At 33.4% G+C, this 23,737-nt stretch overlaps 1 protein-coding gene across 3 annotated transcripts in view; it reads left to right on the forward strand.

The window, feature by feature from the left end:
- Positions 1–19,261, forward strand: part of LOC127849607 (two pore potassium channel protein sup-9-like) — a 49,219-nt gene extending 29,958 nt beyond the window's left edge. For all 3 annotated transcript variants that reach the window (XM_052382335.1, XM_052382334.1, XM_052382336.1), the window contains 2 exons: positions 13,122–13,899; positions 17,631–19,261. In XM_052382335.1, coding sequence (XP_052238295.1) covers positions 13,617–13,899; positions 17,631–18,436 — 1,089 coding nt within the window. In that variant the 5' untranslated portion in view covers positions 13,122–13,616 and the 3' untranslated portion in view covers positions 18,437–19,261. The remainder of the gene's footprint in view (positions 1–13,121; positions 13,900–17,630) is intronic.
- Positions 19,262–23,737: the final 4,476 nt, after the last annotated feature.

A 23,737-nucleotide genomic window follows, 5' to 3' on the forward strand; every position in this document is an offset into this window, starting at 1 on the left:
GATAACCATGCAAATTGCATGAATTGTCGATTAATTATTGCCATTACAAAAGGCATACGGACACTTTCTGCCCTTTAACTCAACTAGTTCTAATCGTATATAGTAGACCCTCTGCAAACCGGACGGTCTGGGGACCGGCCTTATCGTCCGGTTTTCAGAGAGTTCCGGTTTACCAAGAGTATGCATATTGTCGAAATATACATTGTATGCATTGTGTACAAAATCATATAAAAATAAAACAAACCATATACATTTACATGTACCATGTGATAACTGTACTTATGTAAGGTTTATGTTTAAAGCATTCTTCCAAAAATGTGTTTTTATTCGATTAATAGCAAAAGCATTTCATACCGACTTGTTTTGATTAATCCCAAAGTGAGTGTGGTGCTTTATACATGTACATACGTGACATTTGTCATATATGCGAGTTAGTCGTGTTCGAGTTGGCTAACAATAGCTCTGAATTAATTAAACCTCAAATACAATTTTGACGAATAACGATTCGAGAAGACTTATAGATTTATGACTATTAATGCTGAAGATGCGTTTGTAATTAAGAAAAGACAATGAATGAATTTGAAGACAGGTGGATAGATATTTAACGGTCATATTTCTCACAGTTTTATCTGACAAACAAACAAACAACCATTTAAGCGTTAAAAACATGGCTATAAGATCTTTTAAACTACCCGAGAAGATCACAAGAAAGTGATCGTCGCAACGGCATGCATTAAGTTTGTAATTAAATTGTTTATCATAAGCTTAATTAAACGATCGAGTCAATCACTTTTTGGTGTGACCGCACGTCTATGATAGACATTTACAATTTGCTTTACATTATTTAATCGGACTTATTTAGCGCGGTAACGACTTGAAACCTTTATGGTATGTTCAATCCGATTATCGATGATTGCGCGAGCAAAATGTGTGACACCGCACTCGCTGCACTGACTAGGTATTGTAATTTTCACGCCTCGGGCATCTTGAGAATTTGGACCGTCTGGTGTACTCAATGTATTTTACGTTGAAAATGGCCAAATTCACGGAGATATCCGTTTGGTTTCCGGTTTTCAGAGAGTTCGGTTTATTCAACATTTTTAACAAAAAAATAGGAGAAAATACGGGACTGGCCCGACCGTTCGAATCGGGAGAGTTCCGGTTTGCAGATTGTCCGGTATTGGCAGAGTCTACTGTATTTTACAACATTGGTCGCAGACGTCGTGGGCTTACAATATTTGCACATTTCAATATCATTCATATTGCATTAAGTACTTTTATTTTACGGTCCTTAAATAATCGTAACTTATCTTTATGAATATTGTCGCTTTATTACTCTAATACAATGTAGGTTTTATCTTACTATCAGTCCTCAAACTGTATCAATGTAAATGAGACCGTAAAACCATTTTTCTGACAAGTTGGCATTCATGTTATTTTTATTGTTAATGAAGAAATGTATATTAAACTCCAAACATAATTCAGAAGAAGAAATTTTTAATAACGTATGCACATCCGTTTTTAGGCAAGTGACCAGCTACAGTAGTTGTAAACACAGTTAAAGACACAGTCATGTGCTTGAGCTATGTCTGTACCAGAAATCTATTACAATATTAAAGAATCTACGTTTGCAATATTCACTTACAATTGCATTTATAAAACAACATATTATAGACATACATAAAGCCGACAATTCATTATAATACAAATCTAACTTGTATATAAGCCTTAGTAAACACAAAACAACCCACTAATTCGTGTTGTTGCACCTTTGGTTTTGTAGATGCACACGAACTTTAGTGTCAGGTTTATAACATGGTTCATAGCTACTTCACTTTCGTTTACAGACACAATATAGTACATGTATATAAACCAAATGTGTACAAGTAAATGGAAGGCAATTTATCGAAATTATATGTTATTTACCAAACAATAATGTGTTATTTATCAACTCATCTTGCGAAATAAATCGTATATGTTTGTATCACAACAACGTTTTAAAAATCAATCAAGTTTTGCCATTAGACTATTGCGTATTTTATTACAATGTTGGATAATGCGGACGTGTTAACTGTATGTCGCAATCTAGCCGTAAAATGCAAAATATAGCCTGGGAAAATGCTGTTGTCGCGAAAGGGCTTATTAAATATTGCTTTTGATGTAATGAATCGGTCTGGGTATTGGTAAAGTTACAAACAACAGATCGATTGAGGCTACGTTTTATTAAAGCGACTTCTTTCATACTCCAGGTACTGGTCGACAATATAAAATACAATTCATTTGCTGAAGTTCTATAACCATAAAGCATGTTGCAAGAACAATAATGATGTGCGTTGATCAGCAGTATGAACACTTAAGCAAGGCGAACCATTATTCTGAACGGAACGAGGGAGTCCTAGAATCAAACGATGAGTGAATGAATCAACGAATTATTCTGCATAAACAATACACGCATGAACATAACTGTTAAGTATATACCAAAGCATAACTTGCAGAGAAATATCAGTGGCATGCTTCTTTTGAGACATTACAAAATCTGGATGTAAAAATGTCTGAATTGGCAACAAGCGATTTAACGGTTATTTTACATGCCAAACGTATTAAACCTAAACTTAGCGCTGAAGTAAATACGGAGTTTAATTCATACACAATACACACAATATCATGGAGCGAGTCACACGGTAAAAAGAAACTAAGAGGTTTTTTGTCTGTATATACGAACGATGTGTATAATTATGGATAACTTGGAAATGTATCCGTATGCCAAGGATCCGCCTAACGTTTCTTTTGTCTGTACAGTGTACAAGTTTGATCAAAATCACACCAAATTATATCAGTGCGCATGTTGATACGCTGGTTAATAAGTGCCAGCTCTACTTTTTGAGATACGCGTTACAAAGGTAAAAAATAAGCCATAATTCATTATCACCACATGATGGATATGTTTGAAAAGTGTTCACCCTCTAAAAGCAATATGTGTGTAGATTAAGGCGACACAAATTAAACAATTGTTTGAATAAGAATAGGCTACAACTTCTGTTATGTAGAAAACATGGAATCCTGAAAATTAAGATTCGCCAGTTTACACGGTGTAAACCTGCTATTCGTTAGCAGCAATTCTTTTCGAGTTACACGAGACGCAAGTACACAAATATGTATTTATTGTCGATGGGTCTTATTCTACAGCTGTTCCACATGGTGCACTAATTATAACAGGTTACTAATGGGAAATATGAGAAGTACATTAAGTAAATGTATTTATCTTGTTATAAAAAAAACACTGATATCGACTCTTTTGTTTGGTAACTGCTTGTTTAACATATGCATATTTTATTGGCGCTTTTCGCTTCGGTTATTTCCCTGCAGTATAATTACGGCAATTTAATTCGACATGATTTAAATATGCACGAGTTGTGTAAGGCATGAATAAAATGTCCTGGTCATTATAATGTTATATAAACAATGCTACATAATTATTAGACTTATTCAATCAATCGCATTGTGTGGACAAACTACAAAGGCTACAATAACATTGAATGCGGTTGTTTGTTATTTAAGAACTACTGTTTGCGCCAATTATTTTCAATGCAGGTTTGATTTATAAGTCAGCGACTACCTTAGAGCCTCGGTATGCTTAGGTTACCCTTACACCAGACGACCCGACTTTTTCAACAGCTGGGTCCCAGTGTACACAGACATTTAAAACAATACGGACAAAAATAACGGTCTAGCGACACATATTTAGTTTAGATAACATTAGATTAGATTTGATTCAGATTTGCATTTCACTTCTTAACATGGATGCACGATTTTAAGTCTTGCACTGCTGCATGTGATTGCCTAACCTATCGCAGCGGACACGTGCTTTATTTCTTGTAAGTGCGCCTTATCATTGAGAACACAAAAATGGGGTCTACGGTCACCAATTACAATATACAATTCAAGGTCATGCATAACATAAAAGCATTCGATATAACCAATATTGATTAACGCTGGAGTTACTGCATTACTGATCACTACTTGATGAACTCTCAAATGCTCCTGTATCAATAGCAACAAGGTCTCAAACGTATCAAGCACAAAGCAGATGGCTCTGAAAACAAGTCTAGTTTAACATGAAAATTGTACATGTATGTATCAGACATTTCCGATTACTAATTACGATTCTACATTTGCAAGTATAATCCCTAATACATTTTATAAATATAATAAATCCACCAAAACAACTATTAATAAATATACATCAGATTGTTTAAGCAACGCAACATATAAAAATATACAGTGATCTCCAGATTTTTTATATAAACACTGTTAACATATTTTGCTCTTTTACATTAGTCCATTAAACATATAAACGAGTTTTGTTTGCCCACAAACTACTCGAACATTGGAGACAATAATGCATAAACCTGAATCCATGATCGTATTACCTAATGCTGTATTATGAAAGTTTTTAAGCAGATATGTAACTGAAGATTTTACTTAGTGGCCTTCAATTATACGTCACATTATTTTTGTTGCAATTTATAAAAACGTTTATGCAGCGGTGAGCAATTATTATAACAGGACCTACTTCTATTTTCATTATATATTTTTACAATTTCTATAACAGTATTTATCGCAAGCTCAAATCTTGCATAAAATGCCAAATACGGCCTGGGAGAATTCTTCTGTCTCTGATGGGCTAATTAAATCGTGCTTTTGATGTAAACATTTAATAGGGATATTGATTATCTTTCAAATTCAATTTCCCAGGATGTCTGGAATTGGCCGATAGAGGTTAAGTCTTATTAACGCGTTCTCCTTTGTACCTAAGTGGCGGTACTACGACTCTTGTGCGAGTTTTCCATGAAATTCCATTGATTGTCTTCTGACAACATCAAGGTTTTTCATAGTTCATGAGGATATACATATGAACATTTTGAACATGCATATTTCAATAAAGATAATAGTTCTTAAAAGCAGCAAGCATAAATATTACTTCACATCATTTAACTTTTACAAGTACCCACATGGTTGACTATTTTAAGACGAAGTTAAACAGAAATGTAGATGATGGTTATAATGAATTCTACGGACATATATGCATGGCACGCTTAAAAAAATATCAAATAATTACCATTAACACACATCTGATATTACATCAAATTATATTATGATTATAATATAATAATATATCCCAGTTCATCTTTGTCGGAAAGGAAAATACACTTGAACGAGTCACTTATTAACGATAGAAGAATGATTATATAGAAGTGGTTTAATTCAAGAGCCTACCGGTACTTCTACAACGTCGATCAGTTGGCGAATCCGACTGTTCTTAGACCAAACCTCAAAAACAAATATTGTTTATGGTTCATATCATTCGACAATCCGACTTCTACTCATTTTATGCTAATAAAATACGTTACTAATTGGAAAAAAAGATATACAATGGATTAAAATGATTTATAAGGGAGAACGCGACTGCCATTGTTTTTTTACAACTATTCATATTTTTTGGAACGTTTCGCTTCGTTAACTAAGTCATGTTTAGAGTGCGTGTTGCGTTGTTGCGACCATGTTTTAATATTGAATTTGGAAAAATTGTATTGTCGCACGTGTTGGCCGAGTAGTGTGTACAAAGCCATACTGAACTGTTTATGGTTTTCATACAGTCGCCAATGCTTTACTTCAATCTTTTATCGGCGATCATTCGAAGTACATACGGTTTATTCTTTCTAAACAGCCAGCAGGGCGTGATTTATGTGGTTGGATGTTGTTACAAATTTTACTATCTCAGGTACATAATTAACGTTATGTTTTGCCTGAATAGAGTCGATGTTATTGTCATTTATTTGCATAAGCTGAAGCGAATTGTTACAAAAACATATCTTGAACAATTACAGGCAAGTGTCAATAGCAAATTAAACATAGCATATAGAAACATTCACTTAAAACTTTTCTCGTACGTGCTTAGTACCGCCTTCAAACGTCAAGCAAACCATTTTAATTATCATCCGGTGATGGTCACAGTACACACAAGTCGGGATAATACCTTTTTTTACGCCATATACTATGTTCCGATGCACAAAACTAAAATAAAACTTCGGTCAAAATAACTGCCTTGTAACTTGTTAATAACTTAAATACATGTATAACGACTTCATATCCTCGCAATGTGATTGTTGCGGACACGTAAAAGGTTGCACGTGAAACGTTGGATAATAGATGTTGTGAAAGATATTAGTTTCCCAAGTCAGAAAAGAGAGTAGTATCTGTCTTTTGTAATAGTTGAAAGGACAGTTTAATTAATTAGGGCAGGAAATAACTTATGCTCAGCTTATATAAACAAATAGTTTTATGTTTTTTGTTATAAACAGACATTGCTTATATTTATTAATGAGCATGTATTGTTAGTTCTGTTTCGGTTCTGATCGAAAAGATGTCATTACTATATTTCAAACCATAACAATTTTCAAATTGCACTTCAGTGTACCAAATTACTTGAATATGGTTATTTTGTTAAACTTATTTTTCTTACAAATAGCATACTTGTCTGAAGTTTGTTATTGTGGAAACCTTTAGTCATGAAATAATTGCAAACCTTTGGAATATATTTAAACATTTCCTATTGTAATATTTATACCATGAATACTATTTTATCATCATTGAGGCCATGCATAATCTGACCACTGAGATCAATGTTGAATTTTTAAACGTCCAGTTGCTCATGTGTTAATAAATTATTGTGAATTGCAGATGCAATAAGGAAGTGCCGCGGGCATGCATCCCGTTGTGCGTGTTAACGCCGCATATGTTTTTTTTCTTTTGAAAACACTTCAATGAAAATATGTGCATCATAAATTGCTATAGAGATGTAGAAGTCAAGTATGTGCATCATAAATTGCTATAGAGATGTAGAAGTCCAGTGCATACTAAATGTAGGGTTGTTACGCGTTTTTGAAGCCGATAATGTTCTAGAATAGTGAAGTGAAACATAAAAGTAGAAGTTATCGAGAAAGGTGTAGTATTCCAATATAAAATACTAGCTGATAGATCCAAGAGCTGGATCGTTAAACGTGTCAAGGCCGTGTGAACTAGTTACAACATATTTCATTTCTCTCGCGCACTGTGAATAAAACATTGTATTATTCCCCGTGTATATGAACATACATACCATAAAATATAACACACTTAAATGTATGGTAACAACGCTTTTGTTTCAATAAATGAACTTTAAGTTATGTATTATTAATTTAAACAAATTTCTATTTATTTTCAACGTATTGAAATATACATTACGCCTTCGTATATTAAGCATTTTAACTGAAACAATAATGTAGATAAATGTATCGTCTACTTTGAAATTATTGCTTAAGTTTTACATGTTAAACAGCTAATATTTTGTGTTGCTTTTTATGTTTGGCAAATATGAAAATGCATATGTTGTTAAGCATCAGCAAAATATCTACAACTATCTTCATGGTTCTTCAGAGTCTTACTGCTTAATTAACTTTAAAATATAAAAACATCTGTTTAAAAATGTAAAACAACGTCATTGAAGCCTGTATTTTAGGTCGCGTATAAGCTTGTTTGTATCAATTTCGTTAATATATGAAGGATGTGGTATGATTCCAAATCTGTTCGACAAACAAGTTTGAACCAAAAGTAAGTTCTGCAAGTATAGAACATAAATGTGAGTGGCACAGTGTTACATAAATTAGATGTATAAGTATAAAACATATACCATAACTTTCTATATTCCAAGATGGCATTCAGAAAGAATTTAGAGATTCAATAGTGCTTGTTTCATTCGCTCTCGAACATTACGATATTGAAATAAATTTCGTGTAAATAAATACTTGTAAGTGCAATTAACGAAGAGGTTTTCGATGAAGTAAATGAAATAATATAAAGTGACATGAACGTTATTGAACGTGCAGAACGTTGCATGTGAACCATGCAATTTTTAATGCATTGAATGTTGACATGGTCTAAAAGTCAGTACTATTCAAGAAAAAAAGAACCTACTGGGTAAGATAATGACTTATTTTTAATGTGTTTCTTGCACATCGAAACAAACGAACAAAGTGCATATCGTTATATCGATAAGTAACTTTATCAACATAATCCGGTTTTACGCAGACCTTTATATCGTCATAACGTGCATTGCCATGAACACATATTATGATAATGTCGACAAAGTTATGTTCTTGATGTAACCTTTCTGATAATATGTGCATGCCAAATGATTTGTGATTTCATTTGTTTATTGAATGTTATCGGTCTTCTTCAAATTAAGGGAACACACGTGGTTCGAATTTTTATTGCTTCATCAAGTATGAAGTTTTGTGTTGTAATTTAATATATTTCTTAAAAGTGAAATAATGACTAGAAATTGTATCGTCCTAATTTGCCTGTAATGACACTATTAGCAAACTACCTCTGTTTAAGTATAACGCTTGCAAACGTTTGAACGCATACGGGTAGAAATACGGACGCTGTAAGTCGTCAGTGTCGTCTGTTTAATATTTTCTTTCGTGTTCCTTTCACATATACCAGCTGATTATAATAATGTAGAGACAGTGTGTCGCGCTCACTATTTATAAGTGAAACTCCAGCTGTTCCAGCAGTATTGCATTCTTATTACACAATCTCGTGGTCCTTTATTTATGGCATGTGACCAATTGCCAAAACAGACACAATACGAAACAACATACATGTATTCACATAGCTGAATAATTCTGGGGTAACCGCCTTTGAACGATTAATGCAAAGCATTTGGGATTGAACCCGGTCATTCGGTTTTAGAGGAACAATAAAATGAAATAACAAACAAGTGCAAATACATGAACAAGCAGCAATATTTGGTGCAACAGATCCATATTACAAGACCCATGAATATGTTAAAGGTATCACGTAGAGACATCTTGTGCGGACATGAAGACATACACACACACAACAGATGCTTCGGGCAATATGGTATTTGACAAATTGTCTACATGTTAAGACGGTAAAACTAACGTTGGCTTATAAAATAGGCCATACATAAAAGGCCACATATGGGCATGGATCAGCATGGATCAGCTTTTTTACATTAACTTGTCAAAATATTCCTGACATTGGTACCGTTATACTCAAAACAGATTAATTGATTACATTTCATTTGTAATCTTTCCAGTTAATTTACAATATAGGGATAATACACATTTTCGAGGGCATGATCATCTGCGGGCGCTCGAAAAATCCGTTTCTGCCCGAGTGCGCATTTCATGTCGGAGAAAATGTGTATTTTCGCTATTATTGCATAAACAAATCACACATACCAAAATAATTTTAAATAACATTGAAAACAATGTTTTGTTCATTCGACTTCGACAAAATAATTCGATTATTTCAATACAGTTCAAGGTTGTGTTTTAGTTTAAACCTATTTATTTTAGCTCGATTGCATCGAAAGCCTAAGGCTTATATAAATGCTCTCGAGTCCGTTTCCTGGGCCTAGAACCAGTACTTGGTGTCTTTGGGGAGATCTAAAGAACGCTCCCACGGTGGGGATCGAACCCGTAACCTCCCGGTTGCTAGGCGGACACCATATACATTACACAACGGCGACCTTTAAGGTTGTGTTTTACATATGCCTTACTCGGTCATCATCCGAAATGACGAGGCTTTACGTTCGGATAGGCAGTTTTCGATTTAAAATGTGTATAAACAGTGAATTAATGCAAAGTTGAAATGCAGCCGCGTAAAGTAAGAAATGAAGAATTATTTTGGAATTTACAGCAGGAACGTTGAAGGTACATAAACACTTACATTTTTCTGGGCACAGCATAGTCTTTTGAAAGTGTTGAGTAAATAACCTTAACTTCAATGACGTTGCCAGTACAATAAACTGTTGTCAAGAGAGTGCAGATGGTATTACTTGAAAAGTGGATTGAAATAGTCATTATCCCTGCATGCATGAGGAAACTGGTGCTTATTCAGTTCCCCATTTATGCTTGGAAAGTCGTCGAAGGCTAGAGAAGGGAAGTAACTGCGCGTAGACCAGATTATGGATATGAAAAACACATAACAGGGCTTGAACGGCACGTGAATCGCATTGTTAATACACGATTTCTCCCGTTCAAGCCCTCCTTTTTCCAAGTTTCTGCACCCCGCCAGAGGACATTATAGATAGAGTTTATGCAATAATAAAAATAATATAATGTTTGGATTGTAATTAACTTTTAACTTTTATTTTAAACACAGTAATACATTGGCATTATCAATTGCTGAGTATTGTGCTTCTTGTTCAACGGCATTGTAACACAGAATTTGATATTCCTAGTATTTATTGCTATAGGTTTTCATGGTAAAAAGGGCCTTTTCACAGATTTTGGTATGTGTTGAAGCTTGTTAAACAATGCTTTATATTGATAAATGTGAACCTTTGATAAGAAACTCCAGTAATAACAACAAGAACACAATTAAAGAAAGGAAAACAAGTAACCCTCAACTGAGCTCTACCACTGACCCCTGGGGTAAAAGTCTATCGCTTAGACCACTCGTCCATCCATGCGAATAAAATGAATGATGTATTTAATACTTTATATAAGCAATCCGCATATTATCACACAATATAACGACAACAACATAACTCTCCGAATGCGTCAATCTTTTCCCGTTGCAACGCTTTATATTTTCAGGTTTTTAAATAGTCAAAATATGCATATAATGGATATTTTAGAACAATGTAAATGTTCAGTATAACTGTTTCCTCACAAATATCATAACTAAAACGAAAATTTGCGATTCTGAAACATTTTTTTTTATAGTTTTGTCAATAAACGAAAACGTGAAAAGGTCCCTTTAAAGGTCAAATACAGTTAAACATCAACGATGCCTTATTATAACTATCATTCTCAGCCCAGCGCTCAATGAACGCTGCAATGGTTTTCATTATTACACTATTACCAGCATTCTTGCCACCGGACTAGACTTAATGCCGTCATGCAACAAGTGCTTTCTTTATTAAATTTAAATTTACGGATAAACATGACAAGAGCAATAAGTATATGATGTCGTTCGAACCTCCCTTTGTTTCGACCTTGAATCTTGCTTCCATAAATATGCGCATTGTGTTGATGTATTAAATTCATTTATAGGTAGGTATTCATTTATAGGTAGCATATGTTTCTAAGAATTGGTATTTACATTTGCATGTTTGATCTTTAAATTTATTATTAAGAATTATATATATTTTTCTTCGGATATAACTTAATAAAGACGTCATTTGAATCGCCGACATATAGTAAAATAATAGCCCTATTATTGTGTTACAAATACACGATATGCATTGTGTGGTTTCAGCTTGCAATATTTTACAATTCTTTTATGAGTGCAAAGAATTTACGAATTATTCGATTAATTAAAAAAAACAAAATTAGAATGATGCACACGTTTGGAAAACAAGCTCATATATATTTAAGTGAGAAATATGCAACAAACAGTATGCATACATGCCCTATTAGCGTTAGTTTAGAACCCAGCCAATATGTGAATACATCTTGTTTTATTGACAATGCACACTTATGATTCCACATCAATAATCTTTAATCACGTTCGAATTTGTAAATGTTAAGTTGTTTTCACCAAACTTCTCAAACTCAATGAAGTAAAACGTTTGTTTACCATCTGTTTGTGTTAACTGTTCTTTTACGATTTTCCACAATCAGAATATACCATGACATGCAGAAGTCTGTCTTATCTTTATTCAAGCTTATTGTTTAGTTATCGTTTGCTTACGTGATGTATCTTGTGAGAATGTTTACGAATGACGTGTAAACTTAATCAAGCGTGATAGTAAATTTGGTAAGTTCGAATTACGCCAAAGTGATCAACGCATCATTAAACAAATCGAAAAAAAGGTCGGTCGGGTTCGTGGAAGCAAACAATTCAATTTGTTTACGCCTATTCCTTACGTTTTATTCTCACTGTTCACAGTTGTATACATAAAAACATTCACAGGTACTAACACCATTAACGCGTCATATTAAATACTTTTCTATAATTGTATACGCGTTGTTAAATGATGCATATTCAAACATGTGTTTATTTAGAAGTGTTACTGGTAATATAAATATCAAATTAACTGCAAAACATACACATTAATAAAATTTCAAAACAGTAGTTTTGTTACTTATGTTCATTGGATTCAAATGAAACAAATAACTATATAGCACATGTATTATGTGAGTAGATTTGGAAACGCCTAAATGCAGTAAGTCACAAATATTACCACAACTGTAAGCTCACTTATATCCAACAGAGCCTGTTATTTTTACGGTGATACTTTATCAAACGCCCTGATTAAAAAATAGTAACTGATAATATTTCATTATGTTGGTAAACGATAACTAATTATTTGATCAATTGAGTATAGCCGGAATAAAACAATCAAACATGAATACGCAACCTCTGGAATGTTCAAGTACCTCGGATACCACAAAATATTCGCATTCAACACCACAACATCAAAATCCAATTGTTGCAACCGATGCAGTTATATTCTACTCTGAAACAATTTTGAACAAACGTACGCGGTATTTAGCATTTGGACTATATCTGGAGTTAGGGAAGGGGATATTCATCAAATTAAAATTACAATTACAATGCATGCACCTGGAACGTGATAACACTGTCGTTACAATAACTTTGACACATACAGTTATCCTCATACGGTTGATACAAACCATAAGTGATTTAAACCGGTTGAATTGCGCGTCCAGATATAATTACGAACACACACGTGTAATTGACGATCTACCTAGTTGAAAGTAACTACAATGTATGCAAATTTTGATTTAGTAACATGTTGTTTCACTTTATTTTTTGATGGTTCAATGTTCAAACTATGCATAGACGATTGCGTAGAAGTTATGTTGACGGCTTCTCGGTAGGGAATGAACCCTGTCCTGGTTGTATTAAATGTTTGTATATGTCGTTTTTTTGTGAAACACATGCATGCATTTACTATGTAGTTACTGTCTAGTCCATGGACGGTTTTAACCTTGATTCGTTCACACCATTAGACACTTAACTGTTACTTAACTATTAAACGTCACAAAAACATAACCTTTCCCGTTGTATACTTTCAGAATTCACCTTCAACGAAACCATTGACCAAATTCACGGTATATAAAGTCGGAACGTTAAAATTGGTGCATTGGAAGCAAACGTCAGGAGAAAATAGTCGTGCATAGACATCTAATAATTAAATGCACAATGAAAAACACTGACGGAAAGTGGAGAATATGAATAATGTGCTTTAATATTTATATGGACGCGATCTTTGATATTTCTGTGAATTACATTTGGCATATCAAAACATGATAACCGACGAAGTCGAATTTTGTTGCATTTGATATCGCACTCGGTAATAGATTAATAAAACACTCAGCGAAGATTATGTAAAACGCAAGTTTTCAAGTCGATTTTAGATTAGTCTGGGCCGATATTCATATACGATGTCGACAGAATCACAACACAACGCGATACAACATTGAACCTTATGGCAGTTTTGAATCGGGTGAGGCTCAAGACCCAGAGACAGTCTTCGCCACGACCACCCTTAATCACGACGCCGTATAGATATGAAGAAACAAAACACACGGACTCTAGCTCTTATCGTCTGCACATTTACGTACCTTTTAGTAGGCGCAGCCGTTTTCGATGCCCTTGAATCGGAGACGGAGAAAAAGAAGAGCAGGGACTACTTTAACGAGGAACAAAGCATCCGTACCAAGTACAATATGACAGACGTCGACTTTAATCTTCTGCGCAGGAATATCATTCAGTCCGTGCCGTACAAAGCGGGTACTCAGTGGAAGTTCGCTGGGGCGTTCTACTTTGCTCTTACTGTGATAACTACTATTGGTAAGTTAACAAACAATCATATTTTAGTTCTTCGCTTGCGAAGAACTTAGGTTATGAGTGTTTGTTGCAAGTCAGTCTGCTCTTAACTACGCTAATAACGAGAACCACATCTGCCTGTTTAAACTTCATCACTGGCACTGGTACACTGCAGACAGCAGTGTGTGTATGTAATCAGTAGTGTTTAACAGCTTGTGCGACGACATTGGCTAGTTTGTTATTGACATATGTACATATTGGCTGATTTCAGGGAAAACGGGGCTTAATGCATGGCAAATAAGTGGTGTCCCAAATTAGCCTGTGCATACTGATAAGCCGGTGCAATGCACACAAGCTAATCAAGAACGACACTTTCTGATGTTATGATGTTTCTCGTTGAAAGAGAACCTCTTGTACCGGGATGACAATTAATGAATATGCATTAAGCCCTGTTTTCAAATAAAGCTTAAATTATATTTCTATGAATGATTTGAAAACAAAGATAAAGGTGTAATAAATTCAAAGTAATATCGCTGACAAGGCAAATCACTTTAAAATCAAATAAACAACCAATGAGTTTTAAATTTTTATCTTGTGACATTTTTTGAGTAAACATTTTAAAGGGACCCGTTCACAGTTTCTCATTAAATGCTTAATATTGATAAATGTAAACATTGGATCTTAAAAGCTCCATTAAAACAAAAACAATAATACAATTAAAGAAAAAAAAAATACTCTTAACTGGACTCGACCACTCACCCCTGGAATAAAAGTATATCATTTAGACCATTCGGCCATCCGTGCTCATACAATGAGAGATGTATTTTATACTTTATATAATTTGTGTTCATTATTAAAGTAGGATGTCTTATGTTATCGAACTTTATATAAGCAATACTCGTAGTATGTAAAAATATAACGACAACAACAGAACTCTCCAAATTATAAAATCGTTTAATTTTGTCAATTTACCAAAACGTGAAAAGGCCCCTTTAATGTCTTCAGACTTGCAAATTGAATGCATTCAATACATGGCCAAACCTGAATATTTTACAGTTTTAGTGGTTGCCTTTTAGCCTGGGACCAGTACATTTTAGCACAGAAAACTTAATTTCAACAGTTGAGTACAATTGGGTTAAAAAGGAGGATAACTAGCATTTTCAAAAATTGAACAACTCATTCCAATTAAACATAGAATACAAATTGGCGACTGTGGATCAATTAGGCATAGGAAATGATTCAATTCAGGCTCACAAATAGGCATGATGCATTAAAAGTGTGGCATGTCGGTAAAATTGTTGCTCAAGAACATAAATACAGTATATGTTACACATAACACAACATGTACATGATTCTAATCGGGCTTGTTATTCTTTAGTAAGTCAACCAAATTCTAAAGATGGTTGCCAGTGCAGCAAACAATTAAAAAAAAGAGACATATTGTTGTTATTGTGTCTAAGTTATCTCTATAACATAAATATGAAGATAAACAGTACACACACAATTCTACCTGTGCTTTAAGACACACTCTATATATAATTAGAATAGGTTGTGTTAATTTCAAACTTGCGATATAAAAAGCTATAAAATAATTTTAAAATTTGAGATTTGTCTAAGATTATACAATAGTGAAGAACTTCATTCACTTCAGCGCTTTGATTGAACTTGTATCCAACGAATATGTTTTTAAAGTCACTTTGAAATGGAAACTACACAACGGCTTATGTGATATTTTCATATGTGAAACGGTTACGTAAAATATGCTGCTTCTAAAGAGAAGAACAATGAACGTACACTACTATCTCCTTACTGTAATTTAATGTTTTAAAATAAATAGCATCATACTTTAGAAAAATAAATGTATTGTATTCTTTTTACACGAATGTTTTCTTAAGGCATGCTTTAAATTATGTTTTCTTTACGGAAACCTTGCATTCGAATGGAGTTCATACTTTATTGCATGCAGTCAAGGTACGAAAAAATAGTATTTTCCAGAAGTACTCAAGAGGCAACACAAGCTTAATAAAAACTATACAGTGTATAATTTGCTAATCGCTTATTGGTTTCAATGCTTTTGATTTATATGTTGGTCGTTAGTAGGTAAACCATAAGCGACCTATGAAATGCAAAACATTTTTTAATCACAACTACTGTCGAGTAAATTAAACCACGAAACTCAGCGAGTTACAATGAATGGCTGACCTTATTACCTTAATTACAAGAACTGACAAGTACTGTTTCAAAATATATCAATTAAATTGTCACATCTTCGTAACTTAAGCTTTACTTATTGGTTATGTTAAATGGTAACCCACATAAAAATGTTAAACCAAATAACTACATTTTTAAATTGACGTGTTCACACTTTAAACACCATGAGTCATAGATTAAAAAAAGAAAAAAATATATTGTGAAACGCTGTTCATCGATAATTTAATAAATTTTGTAATTCTTACATATAGTTTTATGTAAGTTATGTAAACTAAATAATGCGCAGTATAGTATTAACTAATTAACGATTGCTTATAGAGGTCTCTAATTCAATAAAAGATGTATTATTGTTTAATTATATATTGCCCTTCTTTATAAATTAACATATTTTTTTTTCTAATTATTACACTTTGATATGGAATCAAATAAATAATACAAACTCCTAAGAAGCAGTCTCTTCAAATGGTTGCCATTGCAAAAATGCTTCTCCTTGCTGCTTGTAAACATTTCGAAAGGCTTTCAAGTATAAAGGAGGACCCAGTGGACTTGCAAAAGACTTCTGACTGAGTTTTTGAATTTCCAGACTTTCTTTTCTTCTATTTGCACCGATAAACACTTTTGTACCATTCATGTCAATTTGTATTTATGTAAATGCATTTATTGCTACGATGTATCATCTTTGTGAAAAAACGTTTTATTCACATAGTTTAGCAACAGCTTTTCAATGTAATACTTTAAATGCTAACCAACATCCCTAAATATCACGGGTGTCATACAATGGGATTTGTTAACAAAAGAATGCAATACACATTTCAAATAAGTATAGCCTTTATTATTTAAATTCGTTGATCTTGATCGTTCTGCTTGTGTTTCCCAATTCAACTTGTTAAGAATCGGTGTCTGGCACATACGTCTAAATGTGTCTTATAGGTATTTGCATACATTACACATTCACAATTTCGCACTATAATCCCAGATTGCTTTTCCCCGTCGAGACTTGAATGGTACGAAATTGTGATTGTTCTGATTTATACATTGTATATCAAATGGTTTCTTTCATACAAGGAAAATTCATTATTCCAAGATAAAATCAGGGCATAAATGAATATGCAATGTAATGTGCGAAAGAATCCTTTGCATGTTTCACATTATATGACATAAGTTTCTTGCCTAATTTCAGTTGATTGTTTTTTTTTGCTACGGATTTATTTTGATAACAATAAATTAAGTTATAATGCTATTATGTTAATTTGTATTTTACACTTAGCCATCGTATGAGTCTTCTTGGAGGAAGTGTTATTGTAAAAATGTTCTTCTACACACCGACTGAAACCCACACGTTTTTATGCATGGACCGTTCCAAGACGTAGTTCCTGTTTGATTTATGTTTTTGCGTATGTTGTGTAAGCGTGTCATGTGCTTTTTTTGTTTCTCACGGTTTTAAGCAATTGGTTCCTCGTCAAAAATTAATTGTTTAAGAAGTATAACATTTTTGCTTTCCTGCTTGTGCAACTAAAGTTTACCGTTATGCATCATTGTTACAGGCTATGGACACAGCACTCCACAGACTGACGCCGCCAAGATATTCTGCATGATCTACGCTCTTATGGGTATTCCCTTGTGCATCGTGATGTTCCAGAGCGTTGGTGAACGGCTGAACACTTTCGTCACATACCTTATGAAGCAGGGCAAAAAATGCTTGCGCCTTAAGAAGACGGAAGTGAGTCAGACTAACCTCATAATAGTAACTATGAACCTCAGTATGATAGTCCTAATGTCTGGTGCTGCCGCGTTTGTGCATTTTGAAGGATGGGCGTACATCGACGCCCTGTATTACTGCTTCATTACTTTGACCACTATAGGTTTCGGGGACTTCGTGGCGCTTCAAAAGAATAACGCGCTAGAACGACAGCCTCATTACGTTATCTTTAGTATTCTGTTCATATTGTTCGGTCTGACCGTGATATCTGCTGCCATGAACCTTCTCGTGCTACGGTTCTTGACGATGAACACCGAGGACGAGCGCCGTGACGAACTGGAGGCTGCGGCCGCAGCCCAGACGGCCGTCCGCCTCGATGGTGACGTCATTACCGGAAACGGAACCGTGGTTTCTCAGGCGCAGGAGCACCCTGAGTACAGTGATCATATTTCGGTTTGCTCATGTTCATGCTACAAAATTCGCTCAAAGGATAAGCATAGATACAAGGTCACTCGATCTCCAACGAGAATAAACCATCTCTTAACAATTAACAATTCCGTTCATGAGAAGGAGGATATTTACTCATTTATCGATGAGAACAATAGCACGTCCAATTATAGCTTTCTTCAGAAAAAGAGAGCCTCTGTGTGAATCCAGGACTCTATCTATAAAGCTTCTTAATACAGGTTGAATGTTAAATCATTCATCTATAGTTTCTTCAATTGCTGACAATTTTTTTGTTCCGTAAAATGATTTATGTTTAATCAATAAAGTTTTATCATGTATTGGTAAATTAACGTGGACGTTTGTCTGTGCCACGTTGATAAGATGGGTCGCGTTATAGATAATTCGCGTTATTTTTCGGTCAGCGCTGCTCCAGACCAGCATGCTCAATCGTTACTTGGAATTATAATAGTTAATAGAGGCTTAAAAAACTAAAAACCACGAGATTGCCTGAGAGGCGATAAGGATTTAAGCGTAGAAAATACATTTTCTTTCCTCATCTCGAATGTAATCAAAAGACCATGACTGAAAGGAAAATCATACACCAAATGATTATGAAATTAAAGAACATGACGTTATAATTCTGCGCGAGTTTGCTGCATACAAAACGTCAGATGGGTTTATTAATTCGTGTATGCGGGTAGGACGACGAGCTTAAATTGAAAGCCTCAACAACTTAGACTTTAGTAAAAAGCTTTGTGGATACAAAGTCCAGTAAGAAATTGTTGTGTTGGTATGTGCTAATGTCTACTAGAGAAATCGTCAATTAAATAAACTTATATTTATACCGCATGCTATTGATGATGCCATAATGTTTTTCACTACATATACCTTTATCGAAAGTAAAAGGATGCTATACATACGCATCTGTTGCCATGTTTACGTCGTGACCCTTTAATCTGCTGAGTTCACCATGTTATATATTTGATATATTAAATGTTATATAGTGGTAAGCTTACGAAGAATCGGTCGATATATATATATATATATATATATATATATATATATATATATATATATATATATATATATATATATATGTATATATAAAGCACTTTGACAGTTTCAGCTGAGAAGAATTAAAGATTTTATTGTATTTAGCGAGTCTATATGGCGAGGTTACATTTTAAACTTGTAATATATGTTGCATTAGTTGTTTACTGTAATAGGAGTGTTGTTATTTTGTATAATTTATCCATTTTAACGCGTGTTCTGTTAGGTTACGTCCAACAGTAATATATATATTATTTTTTTTGAATGCAAGAATGCTAACTGCGACTGCTTTAATTAATTCTATGATATTATAGTCAACAAATGTTCAAAATGTTTCAAAACGAAGCTCAATACAAATGTATTCAATATTGTTAATAATAATATGTACCTGTGATTTGCAGTTGTTAACAGTTATGTTACACCATATAATGCATGTCTGATTTGAATGTATTCCATTGTAGAGTGCCCTTAGCTGTATATGCGTGTATCGAGTAAGGTCTTTGATACCTAGGAAGACGACAACACTTTTTAATTTTAAGACCCATGCTGACCATTTAGTAAGCATGAATTCAAAGTAGAGTGCAAACGTATCGACTATTTTTATATTCAATGTGTAGGTTTTACGCGTTGGTTATATTGTTTTGCATTATTGTGTCCCACATCCATTTATAATACAATCAATGTGTTTTTTGTATAAAAATATAGATGCCATATTAAAAAGTGTATAATTTTAAAACAGTCATGCATTTGTTTTCAGAGAAGGCCTAATTACATAAATAAATAAAATACAGTTGTTTATGTCTTTTGAAATCGCAATCATTTACTTTTGGTCGATTTTTGTAGCAGTAAAAGGGCGATTGAAATATACTGCGTCTAATGGACGTCTGTTTCAAATATGTGTGTTCCTTACATTGTAATCAACCGTGTTAACTGTTATATTCATTACTAATTTTTGCCATTGTGTTACGATAACGATTAACACTTCTTTTCAAGATGGGCAATAGTTTAAAGACGTCATGCCGTTTTCTGTGATTATATACGTTTTGAAGCCTGTAGTACACGTTTATTTAAAGAGATTTTGCGCACAAAAATAATATATCCTATAGTAAGATGTGACATGAGCATTTTTTTGCAAAAACTAATATAATATAGTGTACAGGTTTTAATTTTTTATTAAAAGAAAAACACATATTCTTGTCCTAATCCGTGATGTCTTTAATTGGGATTTTTATATACCGGGCAGTTATTAACTGTACTAGTAGGCAATATAGTAGATTTATAATCCAAATAACTATAACAAAAGGTCATGTACTCAACATTAAATTCACGGAAACTTCATACAAGAAAAAACAACCTCAATGGTTCGTTAATTTATTTGGTAAGAAATGTATTTTATTTCATTTTCTGCACATAATAAGAGATGCGTTTCATATGCCATAATTGGTTCAGTATTCCCGTAGGTAATGAGCCGTTCCATTTCAATGCCTGTCTTAATTTCATAACTTTTATTTAAGATTTTTTGTAACGTTTGTTTGCTATGTTAATTGTTTGCATACGCTATACTGTTTTGTCACTTTTTGTTGCTACGGCAACATCACGAATACTAGGTTTGTGTTAAATACCGATAGGTTTATAAGACTAGGCTTCGAAAACATAAACCTGTAGCTTTTTCAAGTGGATAGGCTTTTGTGCCGATCAAATAAACTTGGTCGTACTCTGTACAAATGGTGTTTATTGCATGTGCGTGAAGTATTGTCCCAGATTAATCAGGAACGACCTTTTCCGCTGTTATGATATATTTTTGTTCAAAGAAGGTTTCTTCTTAGCAATAATCCAGTTTATGCGGAATGTGTCGAACCTTATTAGTATGTGTGGACTGCACAGGCTTATCTGGGACGACACCTTTTGCAGATGCATTAAACCCCCTTCTCAAAGAGCACGGTTTATTGCGCTTGTTTTCTTTATCACATCTGTTTAAATTATCTAACTGTATCACATGGGCAATAGTCTCGTAAAAGCAGGTATGATGAGTGGATCCAACAAGGTGTTTGCAAATTCACAAAGTTGAAGTTAAGTATCCATGTATGTTACCAAAACAAGTTTTGACAACCGTTTTATAAATTAAAAAGAATGTGCTTTTATTTTGTGATTGCGAATGATGAAAGTCGGCTTGTGCCGCTGAAGTTAGTAACACATACCGATACTTATTTCGCGGACATTATTTAATATTTTGTGTGATAAACAGTTTCCCGATAAACAGAAATGTTTTGAATGTTGAACCATATGACCAGAATTTAATTCTAAAGCGCATTACGTACTCTAGATAGTTTTATTATTGATTAACTGGACCTTACATAAAATAACAAAAAATAACACTTTTTTAAATAATATGAATATGATTAAAATTAATATATGAATATGTTCTTGCATAACATGTTTCATTCGCGAATTTGGTTTGATTTTGTTTCAAGGCGTGATTGGTTGAAGCATGTTCATGTCGGTATTTTACTTTTTGATATCGATATAAGCATCTTCAATTCTGCAGTTCATTTATAAACATAAATATTAGTTAACTTTCTTCCACTGTGTGATGTTATATATGTATACAATTTCCAAAACATACCATAATTATTGTATTAATTTGTTTCGAAAATAAAGGTATTTAAATATGAGGATATGGTGCGTTGTATTAGATGCACGGTTGTTTTTCAGTTGTATAAATCCTTCGAAACAACCAGGAATAAAACGACTGAACCCTTTTTGTGTGCGAATATTTAAGAATTGAACTAGCATTTGTCATAAGTACTGTTTTGTGCTGTTTTGTGTTTTGGGGTTCAATAACGAAAACCGATTTAAAAAAACATGGGAAAGGGTAATTTAAGTATTTCAATATCAGGACTGATGTGTGTGCAGATTGCACATAACTTTGTGGTAGGATGTTTGATAACAGGTAGATTGTTTTATGACTGTTATCACATTAAATTAACGGTGGAGCTGGTTTTGATGTTATATGAATATAAAGAAAACATTAAACTAAACAAAAGACGTACTATAAATAATGACATTCGGGTCGTTCATTTTAACGAACAAGCCATTACGTGTTTTAATTCTTAAGCTAACGTAGTGGAATAATTGTTGGTATCCTAAATGTATTGATAAATGAACATTAATAACCATTCAAAACATAAACATTATGGTGTAAAAAAAGAAAAATCACAGTGTTAAATGTACATAAAATTGAATAAGTTTACGTAAATTTGTTTGTGAATAAAAACATTTTTTTTAACATGCTAAAGTTGTATTTCATTATTATAACCATTCTTCGATTACAGCATATACAAGTAAAAGTAATTCTTTAAACATACTTGGGTTTTACCGATTGTTTTTAAATATAATATTCTCATGTTTAATATGACGTTATTGTAATGGTTATCGTTCGAGATAATCATATCTCACGTATATATGTTTATACTTTAATGTAGTATCATGAGTTCCATGAACAATAACAATACACTATATTCTGTAGTTTTTTATAATGATATAAGTTTACACGCGAACAATGATTAAGTACGTTCACATAATACGAATCGTTGTGTTCTTAATAAAGTTCTTGTTCTTAATAAAGCAGTTATAATTAAATAACTGAAAAAGATAGCATTGGATATAAAAACAGTTGTCATGAGGCTGAGCGCTATATGGGAAGATAAAACATGAAGCCATCGCACTTGATAAACTTCTTTATCAACTAAACAACTGATAAAACACGAAATCGTGCATTAAATATTTGGGTACACCTACGTTTTCAACTGTAGGTGTCGCCTCAAAACAATGATGCTTGCTTTCATGCATAAACCCAAATATGTATTTTTGGTAAACTTTTATCCCAAGAAAATTGTTTTGTAGCTATCATGTTTTCCAAATACCTCTCTGACGAAATGTATGTTTACGTCCGCATCGACTAATTAAAAAGTCAAAGCAAAACTATAAATCAGCAAAATTGAAACCATACTCTTTCCAAAACTTCATTTCTTGTTTTAAGTTTTAATCAGAGCTTACCATCTGTTGTAAACAGGCAACGAAAATTAGATGAAGATATTTCTATGATATATTTCTTGACTATGCTCGACGCGGCATGGTTTGATCGCAAGGCCGACTCCGTAACGACACATCTGTTTGAAATTACGGCACGGAGTGGGGACCGTCGTAGTAATCTGAAACATGACTGTTAAATGATAAGGTTTGCAGAAAGAAACGATGGTTTGCTTTTATAAGAGAATGAGCAATGAGAGTATACAGATGTGTGTTACCCAGGTAGTTTCAATATTTTAGAGCGTTAGTGTTAACTGTTTACTTTAATGAAAACATCCCAGAGAAAACATCAAAATCATTTGATATGTGTTTAGTTCGTATAAAAGTAAATCACGTTGATTAAAATGATAGAGTTTTCGTTTGTAA

Source organism: Dreissena polymorpha, chromosome 11 (genome assembly GCF_020536995.1).
Source record: "Dreissena polymorpha isolate Duluth1 chromosome 11, UMN_Dpol_1.0, whole genome shotgun sequence".
Lineage (NCBI taxonomy): Eukaryota > Metazoa > Mollusca > Bivalvia > Myida > Dreissenidae > Dreissena > Dreissena polymorpha.